We start from the raw sequence: 13,591 nt of genomic DNA, 5'->3' as shown, positions 1-13,591 counted from the left end.
AGACTCCCCAAATTGCTTATTGCAAGGTTTTTTTTCCCCCTAGTTGTCTGTGCTAAACTGATGGTTATTTAGGAGAAACTTCATAAGTAGATCAAATTCATAAACCTAGATCACCCTGCATCTCCATGGTTTCTGTGCAATCTGAATTTATGTCCAGTTCTTTGAATGTTTGTACTGATACAAAATATGTTTCTGTGCATCTCCATGGTTTTTGAGAGATTATTAATTGTGGTATTTTCCTATGCACCCAATATGTGCTGTACACTATAGGGTTTATCTTAGTAAAAGTTAAAACAGTTTATAAGGTAGCCTGAAACTTTCACTCTTGAAAACAGAGTGAAGTGCTTATGTCTAATAAGAACTCCTTGTAAGATAATGAAGTGTTCTTGTGCTTCAAGTTTTGCTTGATATGCAGGGCATCTTACGTGGATTTTGTATCACGAGCATGCATTAGTGGTTTCAGCTGCATAGTTTGTGGGCTCATATGTGTTGGAAAATTACAGAACACAAGCAAGTTTGAGTATTCTAGTAACAAAAAATAATATAATAAAACTATGAAGGTATAAAAAATGGTGTGTGCAGACAATAAGCTGTTTCAGCAATCTGAAATGTGAGTCTGTTGGGCTTGGTCTGTTACAGTTTTCAATTTCCCTTTGTTGGTATGGTTGGTAGGATTGAGTCCATGATATTTTGACCCTTGAATAGATGCCAATGCAAACCTTCGTGGGTATTGTAGCTTTGAACCCATGACCTCAATGTTGGTAGTCCAAACAGTAGGAGCACAATGCTTGACCCAATTACCTTCAATATATTACAGCAACTGCATTTGGATGCTTCCATTATTTTCTTATTGGGCTCATGTATCCGTGAAGTGAATTGGCAGGCTGCTTTTGAGGATGCCCATGTTCTGGTTCGTGATGACATCAACTGGGCTTTTAGGCCTTGCCATCAGCTTCACTTCAATGTGGTTTCTTCATCAGACGGGTGCTACTACATACAGGTAAACTAAAGGCCCCAAGTCATTTCATACTACTAGACATAAAACCGATGTCATGGCTGTAAAGTCAGTCCATATAAAGCTAACTTAACTCTAAACTGAATCCAAACTAATGTTTATTTTCTTTTAGAAAAGGAAAATTACTGCTTCGAGCATCATAATAACTTGATAACATGACTGCTTCGGCTTCCAGCTTCCTACGCGACATCTCATCTTTACAATGCAGACCCTAAATCATGGGGTTATGATATGTATGGGCCACAATATGTATGGGCAGTCACCTGAGCTGGAGGGTTATGAATTTACTTTCTTCATTTTATCTATGGCAAGTGTTACATGTATATATGTTCATTGCATTCGACACATGTAAAAAGGTTATCTAATGATCCTATACTATATATAACTCTAGTAGTTGGAACATTGGGAATTCCAGGTTGGCTCTGTCGGAATTTCTGCCAGTGATGAGTTGTGGGTGGCCTGCTACATCCTTGAGGTATCTGTTAAACTAGAATTTACTTTAATACTAATTACTTTCTTGGTGAATGGCTTGAATCACATGTTTTTGTTTTTATTTTTTATTGAATGGCAGGGAGGGTAGATCACTCTCGTAAGGTCTATATCCTTTCTTTGATCCTTTCTTTATTGGGTTACTGATTTCTGAGCTACTTCATTTACTTACTAGTTGAAATTTCTAGTTTGAATTTAGGCAGTTTGCCCCCACCTTCTCATTTTGCTTCATGGCCTCTCTTCATATATATTGTCATTGAGATATCTAGTTTGAATTTTTTTCGAGCTCCAAAAACCGACTCAACTCTGTCCGAATCCAGTTTCAAGCCGAGGCGAGTCGAGGGAGCTGACCGAGCTAACTCGACTCGTGTACAGCTCATGTTCTACTTGCAAGGTAAGTGTGGGGCTAGGAAACCTCCAACCTATGGAGAAAATTTTTAGTTTTACTTTCAATGGTCTTTATTTGTTTGTCCTTTTTATATGATTATTTTCTATATGGACTATATATATGTTCCTTTCTGAGGAAGTTACTGTTATTTTCATTGTTCACAGATAACTCATTGAAGCGCCAAGACGTTTGGATTTTGTGGTCAATCCATGGTTTCATGGCCATATAAAATGAGAATGGTACGTAATTATCCATCCAAGCTCAAAATTAATTAATTCGCGTTAGTATGATTTATTTCTGATTCTATGTGGAAGTTCCTGACGACAACTTTGTGCTTTTCGGCTTTTCCCTGGCTTTTGCTTTCTTTTTTATTTAACCATTTGTTTGTAGTTGTCAATCAAAAGATTAGGAACTTCTAGTGTATAAGCTTACTCAACCCACACTGAGATCCATCAAATTAATAGTCTGGATTACCACATACACTGCTTGTATGGAACTGACCCAAGACGGTTTTCACACCCCAATGCATCATGGCCCATTACTTTTGTTCTATTTCTAAGTTGTTTTAGCATATATGGTAGCACATCATTTTTGGATTTTAGTTTGTTTATGTGTGTGTGTGTGTGTGCGCGCACGCGCGCGCGCGTGTTCTTGGATTCATAGAATCCCTCAAATGGAGTTCAAAATAGCAACATATTAAGGTATGTCCCTTTCTTAGTTTTTGTTATGTCATAGTTTAAGTATATGAACTGTAATTTGTAATGAATTCCTGCCTGTTGCGTTTTCTCTTTGATAGAGTGAAGAAGAAGAGTGTGGATTTCATTTTCCGTTCTTCTCTTTATACTTTTAAGTTGTGTTTAATATTGCTCAAGTCAGTAGGGTATAACCCATGTATTGAGGATTTCATGTTTCCATGCTCGGGCTGCCAACCAAAAACAGAGTTCTCAACCTATGGCTGGTCATGATGTGAGCTTTTGTGTTATTTGGATGGCAAAGGACCATTAATTCCACAAAACAATTGTTAACATTTTTTGTAGTTGTTGTTGTTCTTGTTGTTATTGGGGAATGTTGATGAATAGTTATGATTGCTTTTTCATTTTTGATGGTTAAATTCTTCATCACATACCATTAATATCATAATGTTAAGTCAAGAAAATGGCTAGAAATTCTTTTTTTTGGAGTCAGGAAAAAAGGGGGAAGAAACTACTATTTGGTGGAATATACAATATATTGGAGTTTTCTCCTATGCTTTATTGGCATGGAGGGAGGGGCTGGAGCTGGCTTGACTTCGTGATATTAAGAAATAATTTGAGTATTAAAAAATTATGAGTCTTAATGCTTTCTAAATGTCCAACTAAGTCTTAAAAATTGATATAACAGAAAATATTAATCCAAACATGAAAACATGATACAACAGTTTCATGTTTTTATGTTTTATTTGGAGAATTCATCACTGTTGCTATGTGCAACATTTTACTTTTCTGTCTGAGTTACAGTTCATTTACAGCAACATGGAGCACCTATGAAGTCTCCTGGTTCTCGGCTTCAACTCTGAGATGGTATGTCCTAAGGTCATAGGATCCAGCTGCTTATTGTGTTTTCTAAGATGTTTATGTTTTGCTTATAATTTCAATTGATGCTTCTGTTGATGATTGGAGCATTGTGATGCTTTTATGTGATTAGATTCCATTCACTAAGTTTTCATGTTCAACTTGAACATAAAGAAATTGTTGCTTATTTTATATTTGCACTCAACGACACATACATAAGAGCTGTTGTTGAACATGGATGCTTTACTCTAGGAAAGCATTGATAGGTTGTCCCAACGACATATCCAGAATCCTCTGTTTCTCTTTGTTTTCTTCAGTTCTGCTCTTGAAAAAGAAAAAGCAAAAAAAAAGAAGAAAGATGGTGTTGTCATCCCAACTAGCATTAGATCAAATTAGTTTTGTAGAAAACCAGAATGCCTCAAGTCAAGGATGGATGTAGTTTGTGTTTGTTTGGAAAAATGCGAATGTGAATATAATGAAATATATTGTAACAGGTGTATGACAGGAAATTTTGCCTGAATTTGGGGGGAAAAAAAGAGACTTTTACCACGCAAATTTTCGTAGGTAAAAGGTTGAGTAAATAGCTATTAGCTACGAAAACTGTCGTAGGTAAAAGTCTTAGCGGTGTTTTTTTGCTACGAAAATGTTTGTAGATAAAAGTCTGAACACACTTTTTACCTACGAAAAAGTTCATAGGTAAAAGTCTTACCATTGTCAACAAATCTTTGGCAACGGTGATTTACCGACAAACTATTTCGTAGGTAAACCTCTTTGACTACGAAATAATATCATTTACCTACGAAATATTTCGTAGGTAAAAGTCTTATTAACGTTTTTAATTTCGTAGGTAAACGTCTTACCATTGCCAACGATGACATTTTTTGTCGGTAAAAACCTTTAGCCACGGTGTTTTGCCAACGGAATTATCGACGAAATTTTTCGTAGGTAAAGCTCTTTGCCTACGAAATAATATCATTTACCTACGAAATATTTCGTAGGTAAAAGTCTTATTAACGTTTTTAATTTCGTAGGTAAATGTCTTACCATTGCCAACGATGAGATTTTTCGTCGGTAAAAACTTTTAGCCACGGTCTTTTACCAACGAAATTATCGACGAAAATTTTTCGTAGGTAAAGCTCTTTGCCTACGAAATAATATCATTTACTTATGAAATTTTTCGTAGGTAAAAGTGAAATTTCTTGTAGTGAGATATTATTGAATATAAACAATTAATTGTAAACTAGCATCAAATTAATAGTAACTAATGAGTTTAAACATGTTTTATGTAATCTAAATAGGCGTAGCCTACGTATGCATCAATATACAATGTTCATCTATTTATTGGCCACTGGCTACCTAACTGATGGTTAGGACCATCATATTCAAACCTTTTAATTGATGGCCATCAAAAGACAAGATATTAAAAAGCAAAAATTTTGATTAAAACCTTATTAATTGGATATACATGGCCCACATATAATCAATGTACAATGTTTATCTATTTATTGGCCATGGGCATCCAATCGACAATTAAAATTATTAGATCCAAACCTTTTAATTGATGGTCATCAAAAGGTCCTATGGAGCCCACCTTGATATATATGTTTTATCCAAGCCATCCATCCATTTTGAAAGATCATTTTAGGGCATGAGCCTAGAAAGGAGGGATATCAAAAGCTAGAGTAGACCACACTACTTGAAGCAGTGGTGATAATGAACCCCACCATTGAAACCTTTCTAGGGTTCACTGTGAATTTTATTTTCCATCTAACCTTTTCATAAGGTCACATATACCTAAATGAAGGGCAAACATAAATATCAACTTGATCCAAAACTTTTGTGACCCCCAAGAGGTTTCCAATGTTAGGCATTCAAACCCCACTGCTTCCTATGGTGTGGTCTACTTTAGCCTTTTATCTGCCTCCTTTTTGTGCTCGTGCCCTAAAACAATCTTTTAAAATGGATGGATGACATGGATAAAACACATATATCATGATGGGGTGCATAGAGTCTCTGATAGGACCATCCGTCTCAAATTAGGACCTAGTGGGGGTATTACCCCATCCCTACCCCATTGCTTGAGGGTTTTAGAGAGAGAGAGAGAGAGAGAGAGAGAGAGAGAGAGAGAGAGAGAGAGAGAGAGAGAGAGAGAGAGAGAGAGCATTGAGGTCCAAACACTCGCCAGAGAAAAGGTCCATTTTCCTCCTCCATTTTGTTTCATTTTGGGTCATTGGATAGCAGTTAAAAGGCCTGCAACTCTCCCCCTATTGAAAATTTTCAAAATTTAGAACCCTTGCTTGAAATCCCTTTAGTTGTAATTTGAAATATGACATTAAAGCTAAAAGTTGTAATTGATTATAACTTGTAATTTGTTTACAGGCAAATACACCCACCCACACGCCCCTTGTAAGCGGATTACCTGTAATCAGATTACCACTTAATGATTTTATAGGCATCCCCCCTTAGAGAATTTAAGTTCCAATACCTTTTTCAAAAAGATAGCTCATTAATCCATATCATTGTCATTCCATTGCCCTAAACTACATTTCATTATGGTGGGCTCATTGCTTAGATCGGCCCCACCATGATGTTTATGTAAAATCCATCCTAACCACTAAATGCGTCACCACATGTTAGTTTAAGGGCCCAAAAATAACCCCCATCTAGGATTCAGGTGGACCACACAATTAGAAATAGTGTATAAGGCAACAATTGATTGAGATAAGTAAATTTGATTTATGATTACTTATAATTAACTTTTTTATTGTTATTTAAAGTTACTTAAGGCTTGTTTGGATATGAGTAAATAGGTTACTTTTTTCTACTTACAACGGTAGATAAGTAACTTATTTAAGAAAAAGTTACTTGGGCCTGCTTGGATATGAGCAAATAAGTTACTTCTTATACTTACAACAATAGATAAGCAACTTATTTCTTATAAGTTTGGTTTAAGATTAATTACAAGTAACTTTTTTACTTAAATTTACTTAATTACTTCATCTTAAGTAGAAATCAGGATAAATTACTTGAGGCATAAGTAGTTTATTTTAAGTAACTTACGATCCAAACACCTTTTTAATCACTTTAGTTCAATAAGTAGATCAAAATCAAGACAAGATACTTGAGGCATAAGTAGCTCATCTTAAGTAACTTAAGATCCAAAGACTTCCTTAATATGATGCACTTGAATTGCAGATGTGCCTGAATTGTAGAACCTGAGTATAAATTTTGGTTGGAGTGAATTTCATATAATCATTTCAATGGGCCTTGGAAAAAACAAGGGCAGATGTTACTCCCAAATATTTTATTTAGTGTGGCCCACCTGAATCACAAGTTAACCTGGTTTTCCTTTGACCTTAAACCAAGAATACACATCTAATAATTTGAATATATCTTGCAAACACATCATGATGAGCCTAGCCAAAAATCAAGTCCAGCCTCCCTGACCAAGTATGGAGAGATAATTTAGGAAAATTAAAAAGAATTATACAATAACTGGTCTTAATGTTGATGGGTAGATCATGATGCTTATGTAAGATCCACTCCGATCATTAAATATTTAGTCCTATATTATACTTAGAGATTAAAATAAAATAAAATCAAGCTAATCTATGATTCTAGCAGGCCATATTAAAGAAAGAAGTTACGACAGAGATATCCACCCTTGATTTTTACTGGGCCCATGTTAATAATTATATGAAATCCACTCCAACTAATGACAGATTTCACAAAAATATTTAAATCTAGAGCATGAGCGTTATTCTGTAAACTATTTCAAATAATTTAGTTCACTTGAATCACAGCTGAGAGGATTTTTTTATCCCTAGCCTAACATGGGTAAGGCACCTACTGGCCAGGTAAATATTACATAAATAATATGATGGGGCCACTGAGCTGAGCTACTGACCCATTTGCTTGCACGGCAGCCATGTAGTGGAATGATAATAGTAAAGTAGCTGGAAACCTTTTTTTTAAAAAAAAATGATACTTGAATGAAATTACATATTGATTGGGTGGTTCTTCTGCACACCTTGACCCATAGCTCAAAGGGGAGGCTGAGTGAAAGACACCTCGCCTTAACATTGGCGTCACACTGGGGTTATGGCATCGATTTCTAGTGGGATCAGATAACACGGAGGTCTTGCCCCGTGAATCGTAATAAATATTTTCCTCCCTGGTTGCTGCACTCTGCCCCGTAATTGATTTGACGGCTTACTTTTTTAGTGTAAAAATGACAAATAATGTGAAGTATTTGTGAGTCCCACCATGATGCATATCATATATCTACACTGTTCACCCATTATATTAGATGAATTTATGATATAAACTAAAAAAATGAGGCATATCCAAAACTCAAGAGACCACGCTATAGAAAAATGTGAATTAAAGAGTTATCGTTAAAAATAGTTACCGTTAAAAACTTCCTGAGGCCATTATTTCTTTTGGTACAGGCCAGTTGAGTATTGGATCTAACTCATTTTTCTTTTCATATCTCAAAATATTGTAATGAAATAGATGAACGAAACAGATATATCATATACATCAAGATGGGGTCCTAAAGGTCACTGCTACTCTTAAACCGATTTCCAAGAAATGAAATTCCTACGAATAGTCAAACAGGTGAAGCGGTAAAAATCACCCATTTCTAGGGTCACGAAAATCAAACAGACCCTGAAGTTGACAGGGGGAAGCGGTGACTATTTTGTAAAATTTTCTATTTTTTCTTTGGTTTTTGGGAAGCGTTTTTTAGAAGGGGGTGGAGGCACGGCTACATGTCATTTTGAATACATGGCACAGGTACATCAGATCTAAACCATCTAATTTTCTATTCAAATATTGTTTTGGCACTTGGAAGTCCATATAAATGAAAACTAAAAGATGAAAACAAGCAACGGTTCCTGTTAAGTGTTGAACGTATTATTGATTGGATAATTGAGAGAGTCTAATCAAATAAAAACTCAATTAACGGTCAATTGACAGTTGATTCCACAAGATGTATGGTTCGGATTATCATACACATGTGTCATGTATGTCGAACACAATCTAAGGTACACGAAAATTCCTGTCTCTCCGGAGGTTGGTAACGCGTTATCTGAGTCGGCTATCGCGCGTTAAAATACAACCAACAGGTGACAAGTTAAAATAAACGGACGTGTATTGGGTACCACCCCACCAGACCTAACTAGAAACGGAAGGTCCTGTAAGGGGCCCATTGTGATGTATGTGTTTTATCCATGCCGTCCATCCACTCTGAAAGATCATTTTAGGGCATGAACCCAAAAAGGAGGCAGATCTGAGGGCTAAAGTGTACTACACCATAGGAAGGAGTGGTGACAGTGATTCTCACCGTTGAAAACTTCGTACGGCCCACCATGATGTTTATTTTCCATCCAATCTGTTCATAAGGCCAAATATACCTGGATGAAGGGAAAAATGAATATTATCTTGATCCAAAACTTCTGTAGGTCCCAAGAATTTTTCAACAGTAGGCATTCAATCCCCACTGATTCTTATGATGTGGCCCACTTGAGTCTTTGATCTGCCTTATTTTTTTAGTCTGTACCTAAAATGGTACTCCATAAATGGTTGGACGGAATGGATAAAACACATACCTGACTGTGGGCCCTACAGAGCTCCTGCCAGGAGCGTGCTTCTCTAGCTAGGTCCTGACGGGGCATTGCCTAATCCGCACCAAAAATAAAATTCAACTGACAACTTGAAGTGCTTTATTATTTATTCATTTTACACGTACTCCATCACACCCCCACATGCACCCACGCATGAGCAAAACAGAAAAACCGACAACTTGATGTGCTTGCGGAAGTAAACGGTGAATGGTTATTTTTTATGGTTGGCCACCCGTAAATTAAGGTTTGGCAGTATTTGGGCATTTGTAAAATGTTGGCGTGTGAGTGTGTGGGGGTGTGTGTGAAAAAAAATAATGTTGACATGTATAAAATATAGGCACTCCCTCTTTGAAGAGGTTAGTGTTACCTGAATAAGAAAAGAAAAATAGGTTAAAGCAATAAATTAGGCTATAATGTGAGCAAAAATTTGCATAATAATATAATCCAAACACCCATTTGGCCATACATGGATGGCCTCGTAGTTATAGTGTCCCAACTCATATTTCAGATATTTGGCGTATACTTCGGACCTGAGATTCGGGTTGTAACTTGTACACTAAGTGTACTTAAACTATTATATATGCTTATACAAATTCGCTTGGCTAGTAATACTATCATAGATCTAAGTTCTATTTATACTCAACCACATCTCATGAATAGGAAATTGATCATCAATTCCAATCATTAGTTATTAACATAGGACTCTCCCATTCAAAGTCTTATGCAATAAAATAATTTTTTTCTAATAAAATTGAAAGCAATAATTAATATTTCAAAAATATTAAATATAATTAAAATGATAATCATGGTTGGCATAGGGCAACAACTTCTTCATCTGTCAAGTAAGGTCACGTGTCCCTTAAGTCATTTTTTAGCTCAACTAAGTACTCCTGTTCTTGAGCCACTGACTCACCCTTAATCCCATCTATATGGTTTTACATCAATACAGAGTAAGTTGGTCATGCCTAGTAAGAACTCCCGACATGTTTCTTACATCAAATTAAAATAGAATAATAATAATTATATATAATATAAGTTCAGAAAAATGCAAATGTTATGCATGAATGCATCAAGTTTGAATCTGTCCACTTGCTTGAGTTGGAAATCTATTAACCCACATTTGCCCCTTGACAGACTTCTACCATTTGGTAGGCATGGGAAATGCCCGCATCTACTCCGTGAGTAGGCTTTCACTAGTATAATAAGCTTCTGGTAATGATTCTATCAGGTATACCATCTACGGAGGTCCCATAGAAATTCAACACGTGTTGTGCATGCAAATAATAGATGCACAAGTGTATCAAGTAGTCGTGAATCATGCATTATATATATCATTTCGATTTTTAGATTTGAATCAATATAATCTCATACTATCCAGTAATATTAGCATATTATTCAATTTATGTACAATTAATAATTCGGCATAAAGGTTCCATACAATAAATCAAATCATTGATTATACTAACACATTAATCAAACCATATCATTATTACTATATTAATACAGAAATAACATGTTCATTTAGATCAAGTAAGAGTACATGACAACTACATCAAGTTAAGTACACAATATATCACATAATCAATTTATTTTAATTTAATGGAGGGAAAACGCATCGGAATCACTCACCTTGATACGGTAAACACTATGTGAAAAATGAAAAAAAATGACAGATTTAGAGACGGTTCTGGACCGTCTCTAAAATTGCTTGGTTTAAAGACGCTTTAGAGACGGCCGTAAACCGTCTCTAAAATTTTAGACGACCCCTAACCGTCCTTAATATTGTCTTAAAAATTTGAACGTCCACAAATCATTTAAGACGGTCGTTGACCGTCTTATATGGGTCATCTGAGACGGTCATTGGCCGTCCGCATTAGAGATGGTCCTTGACCGTCTTATATGCGGCCATCTGAGACGGTCATTGGCCATCTTTTACTTATAATCTGAAACTGTTAAAGACCGTCTCTATTAGAGACAATTCTTAGTCGTCTTACAGCCCTAGCAAAGACCGTCTCTATTAGAGATGGTCCTAAACCGTCTCTATTGGAGACTGTTAAAGATCGTCTCTATCAGAGACAGTCCTAAACCGTCTTATAACCCTGCCAAAGACTGTCTCTAATGCTCAGGTCAAATTTTAAGAAGCTCAAAAAAATTATGAATTTCCAAAAAAAAAAATTAGTTGAGAAGCTTAGAAAAATAGTTAAGAAAGTTTAAGAAAATTTTAAATTTTGAAAAAAAACTGTAATTTTATAAAAATGTAGATTTTGAAAAAAAAATAAATTAAGAACTTTGAATAATGTTGATAATTTTGAAAAAAAATTTTGATAAAAAAATGGTATTTTGAAAAAGAAAATTAAAAAATTAAACAAAATTGTGAAAAAATTGATAAATTGTAAAAAAAAAATATATTTTTTAAAAAAGAAAACTAGATTTTGTATTTTTATAAGAAAAATTAAAAAGTTATATAACAAAAGTGAGATTTAAAAAATGATATTTTGAAAAAGAAAATTTAAAAAATTAAACAAAATTGTGAAAAAATTGACAAATTGTAAAAAAAATATATATTTTAAAAAGGAAAAGTAGATTTTGTATTTTGATAAGAAAAATTAAAAAGTTATATAACAAAAGTGAGATTTAAAAAATGATATTTTGAAAAAGAAAATTTAAAAAATTAAATAAAATTGTGAAAAAATTGACAAATTGTAAAAAAATATATATTTTTAAAAAGAAAACTAAATTTTGTATTTTGACAAGAAAAATTGAAAAGTTAGATAACAAAAGTGAGATTAAAAAAATGATATTTTGAAAAAGAAAATTTAAAAAATTAAACAAAATTGTGAAAAAAATTGACAAATTGTAAAAAAATATATATTTTAAAAAAGAAAACTAAATTTTGTAAAAAAAATGTTAAATTTATTTACAATGAAAATGATATTTAGTTAAAAGAGTAAAAAAAAAAAAAAAAAAATACATTTTGAAAAAAAAATGTTAAATTTATTTGTGAAAAACAAAATTACTAAATTATTAGGCACATCCACTAATTGAACCTTTAATCGTTTTTGGACAATATAATCAGTTCAAATTGAAGAGTAAATAACTTCAGATGTTTAAATCAAATTTCACTGAAATTGTTGATCAATCTTGTATGCACAATATCTTTCTCATATGTAGCATGATTGAGGCGAGTAACTAGTCAAATTGAGAGTATTGATCAGTAAAATAGAGTGAATGGACTAGACATGTAAAATGGGCCAAATATTCTGGTTAGAATTGTGACCCAACTTACTGACTTCGTGAGAACCTAAGAATTGATGTTAGTAAGTTTTGTGGGCCCCATCATGATGTGTGTCGAACATCAACACCGTGGATTTGATGTGTCCCCTTTAGGTTATGAGATATCTCAAAAATCATCGGTAATTGAAACTCAAGTGGGCCATATCATTTAAAACTATGTGAAGACATCCTAAAAAATATAAAAGCATTTGGTGGGGCCCACATGAGTTTTGGATGCGGTTGAAACTTGGTCTGACCCCTCATCCAAGTGGGACACACATAATGAGTGGGTTGGATATGTGAATTACATTTAGGCAGGCCCAATATATGATTATGAATGTTTTGAGGAAACCTTTCTCCACTACATTTAAGTGAGTTACTCGTTACCTTTACCAGAGTAAACTCTGTGGGATTCACCGTTATTTATTTGTTTTATCCACTCCATTCATCCATGTTAACAGATAATTTGAGGTCTAAAGAACAAAAAGGAAGCATATCCAAAGCTCAAGTGGACCACACCACAGGAAATAGTGTGATTGAACCTCACCACAGGAAATAGTGTGATTGAACCTCTACCATTTAAAATTTCTTGGGGGCCATAGAAGTTTTGAATCAAGCTGATGTTTGTGTTTTCTAATCATTTATATATTTTTGATATTATGAACAACCTTTAACTGTTTTTGGACAATCTAATCAGTCCGGACATGAAGAGTAAATAACTTCAGATGTTTAAATCAAAATTCACTCAAATTGCTGATTAATCGTGTTTGCCCAATATCTTTCTCATATGTAGTATGATCGAGGCGAGTAACTAGTCAAATTGAGGGTAATGATCAGTAAAATAGAGTGAATGGACCAGACATGTAAAATGGGCCCATCATGATGTGTGTCGAACATCAACACCGTGCATTTGATGTCTCCCCCTTAGCTTATGAGATATCTCAAAAATCATACGTATACGAAACTCAGGTGTTGATTACCATTTAAAACTATGTGAAGACATCTAAAAAAATATAAACAGTATAATATTGGATGTCATACCATTTTGGGGCCATAAAAGTTTTGGATCAAGCTGATTTTTATTTTTTCCCTTCATCTGGCCCTGTATGACCTAATTAACATATTGGATGTCAAATAAACAGTACAGTAAGCCTTAGGAGGATTTTAATGATGGATATCCAATTACTATTGATTTCATGTGGTGTGGTGCACCTAAGATTTCTGTGGTGGGGTCCACTACAGATTTTTA

The 13,591-nt window shown here is 34.4% G+C and overlaps 1 protein-coding gene across 4 annotated transcripts; it reads left to right on the top strand.

Moving 5' to 3' along the window:
- The first annotated feature begins 407 nt into the window (after window positions 1–407).
- LOC131252649 (uncharacterized) lies at window positions 408–2,446 on the top strand. 4 transcript variants are annotated; one of them, XM_058253316.1, is made up of 3 exons: window positions 408–1,000; window positions 1,431–1,490; window positions 2,057–2,446. In XM_058253316.1, the coding sequence occupies exons 1-3, from the start codon at window positions 785–787 to the stop codon at window positions 2,066–2,068; spliced, it is 288 nt and encodes a 95-aa protein (XP_058109299.1). In that variant the 5' UTR covers window positions 408–784; the 3' UTR covers window positions 2,069–2,446. The 4 variants fall into 4 exon arrangements, 3 of the variants coding, with proteins under 3 accessions (XP_058109299.1, XP_058109307.1, XP_058109292.1); XM_058253324.1 differs by lacking the exon at window positions 2,057–2,446 and adding an exon at window positions 1,587–1,718 and having other exon boundaries at window positions 409–1,000; XM_058253309.1 differs by lacking the exon at window positions 2,057–2,446 and having other exon boundaries at window positions 409–1,000; window positions 1,431–1,719.
- Window positions 2,447–13,591: the final 11,145 nt, after the last annotated feature.

Source organism: Magnolia sinica, chromosome 1 (assembly GCF_029962835.1).
Source record: "Magnolia sinica isolate HGM2019 chromosome 1, MsV1, whole genome shotgun sequence".
In the NCBI taxonomy this organism is placed as follows: Eukaryota; Viridiplantae; Streptophyta; class Magnoliopsida; order Magnoliales; family Magnoliaceae; genus Magnolia; species Magnolia sinica.
This window is presented reverse-complemented; position numbering and strand designations above follow the sequence as displayed.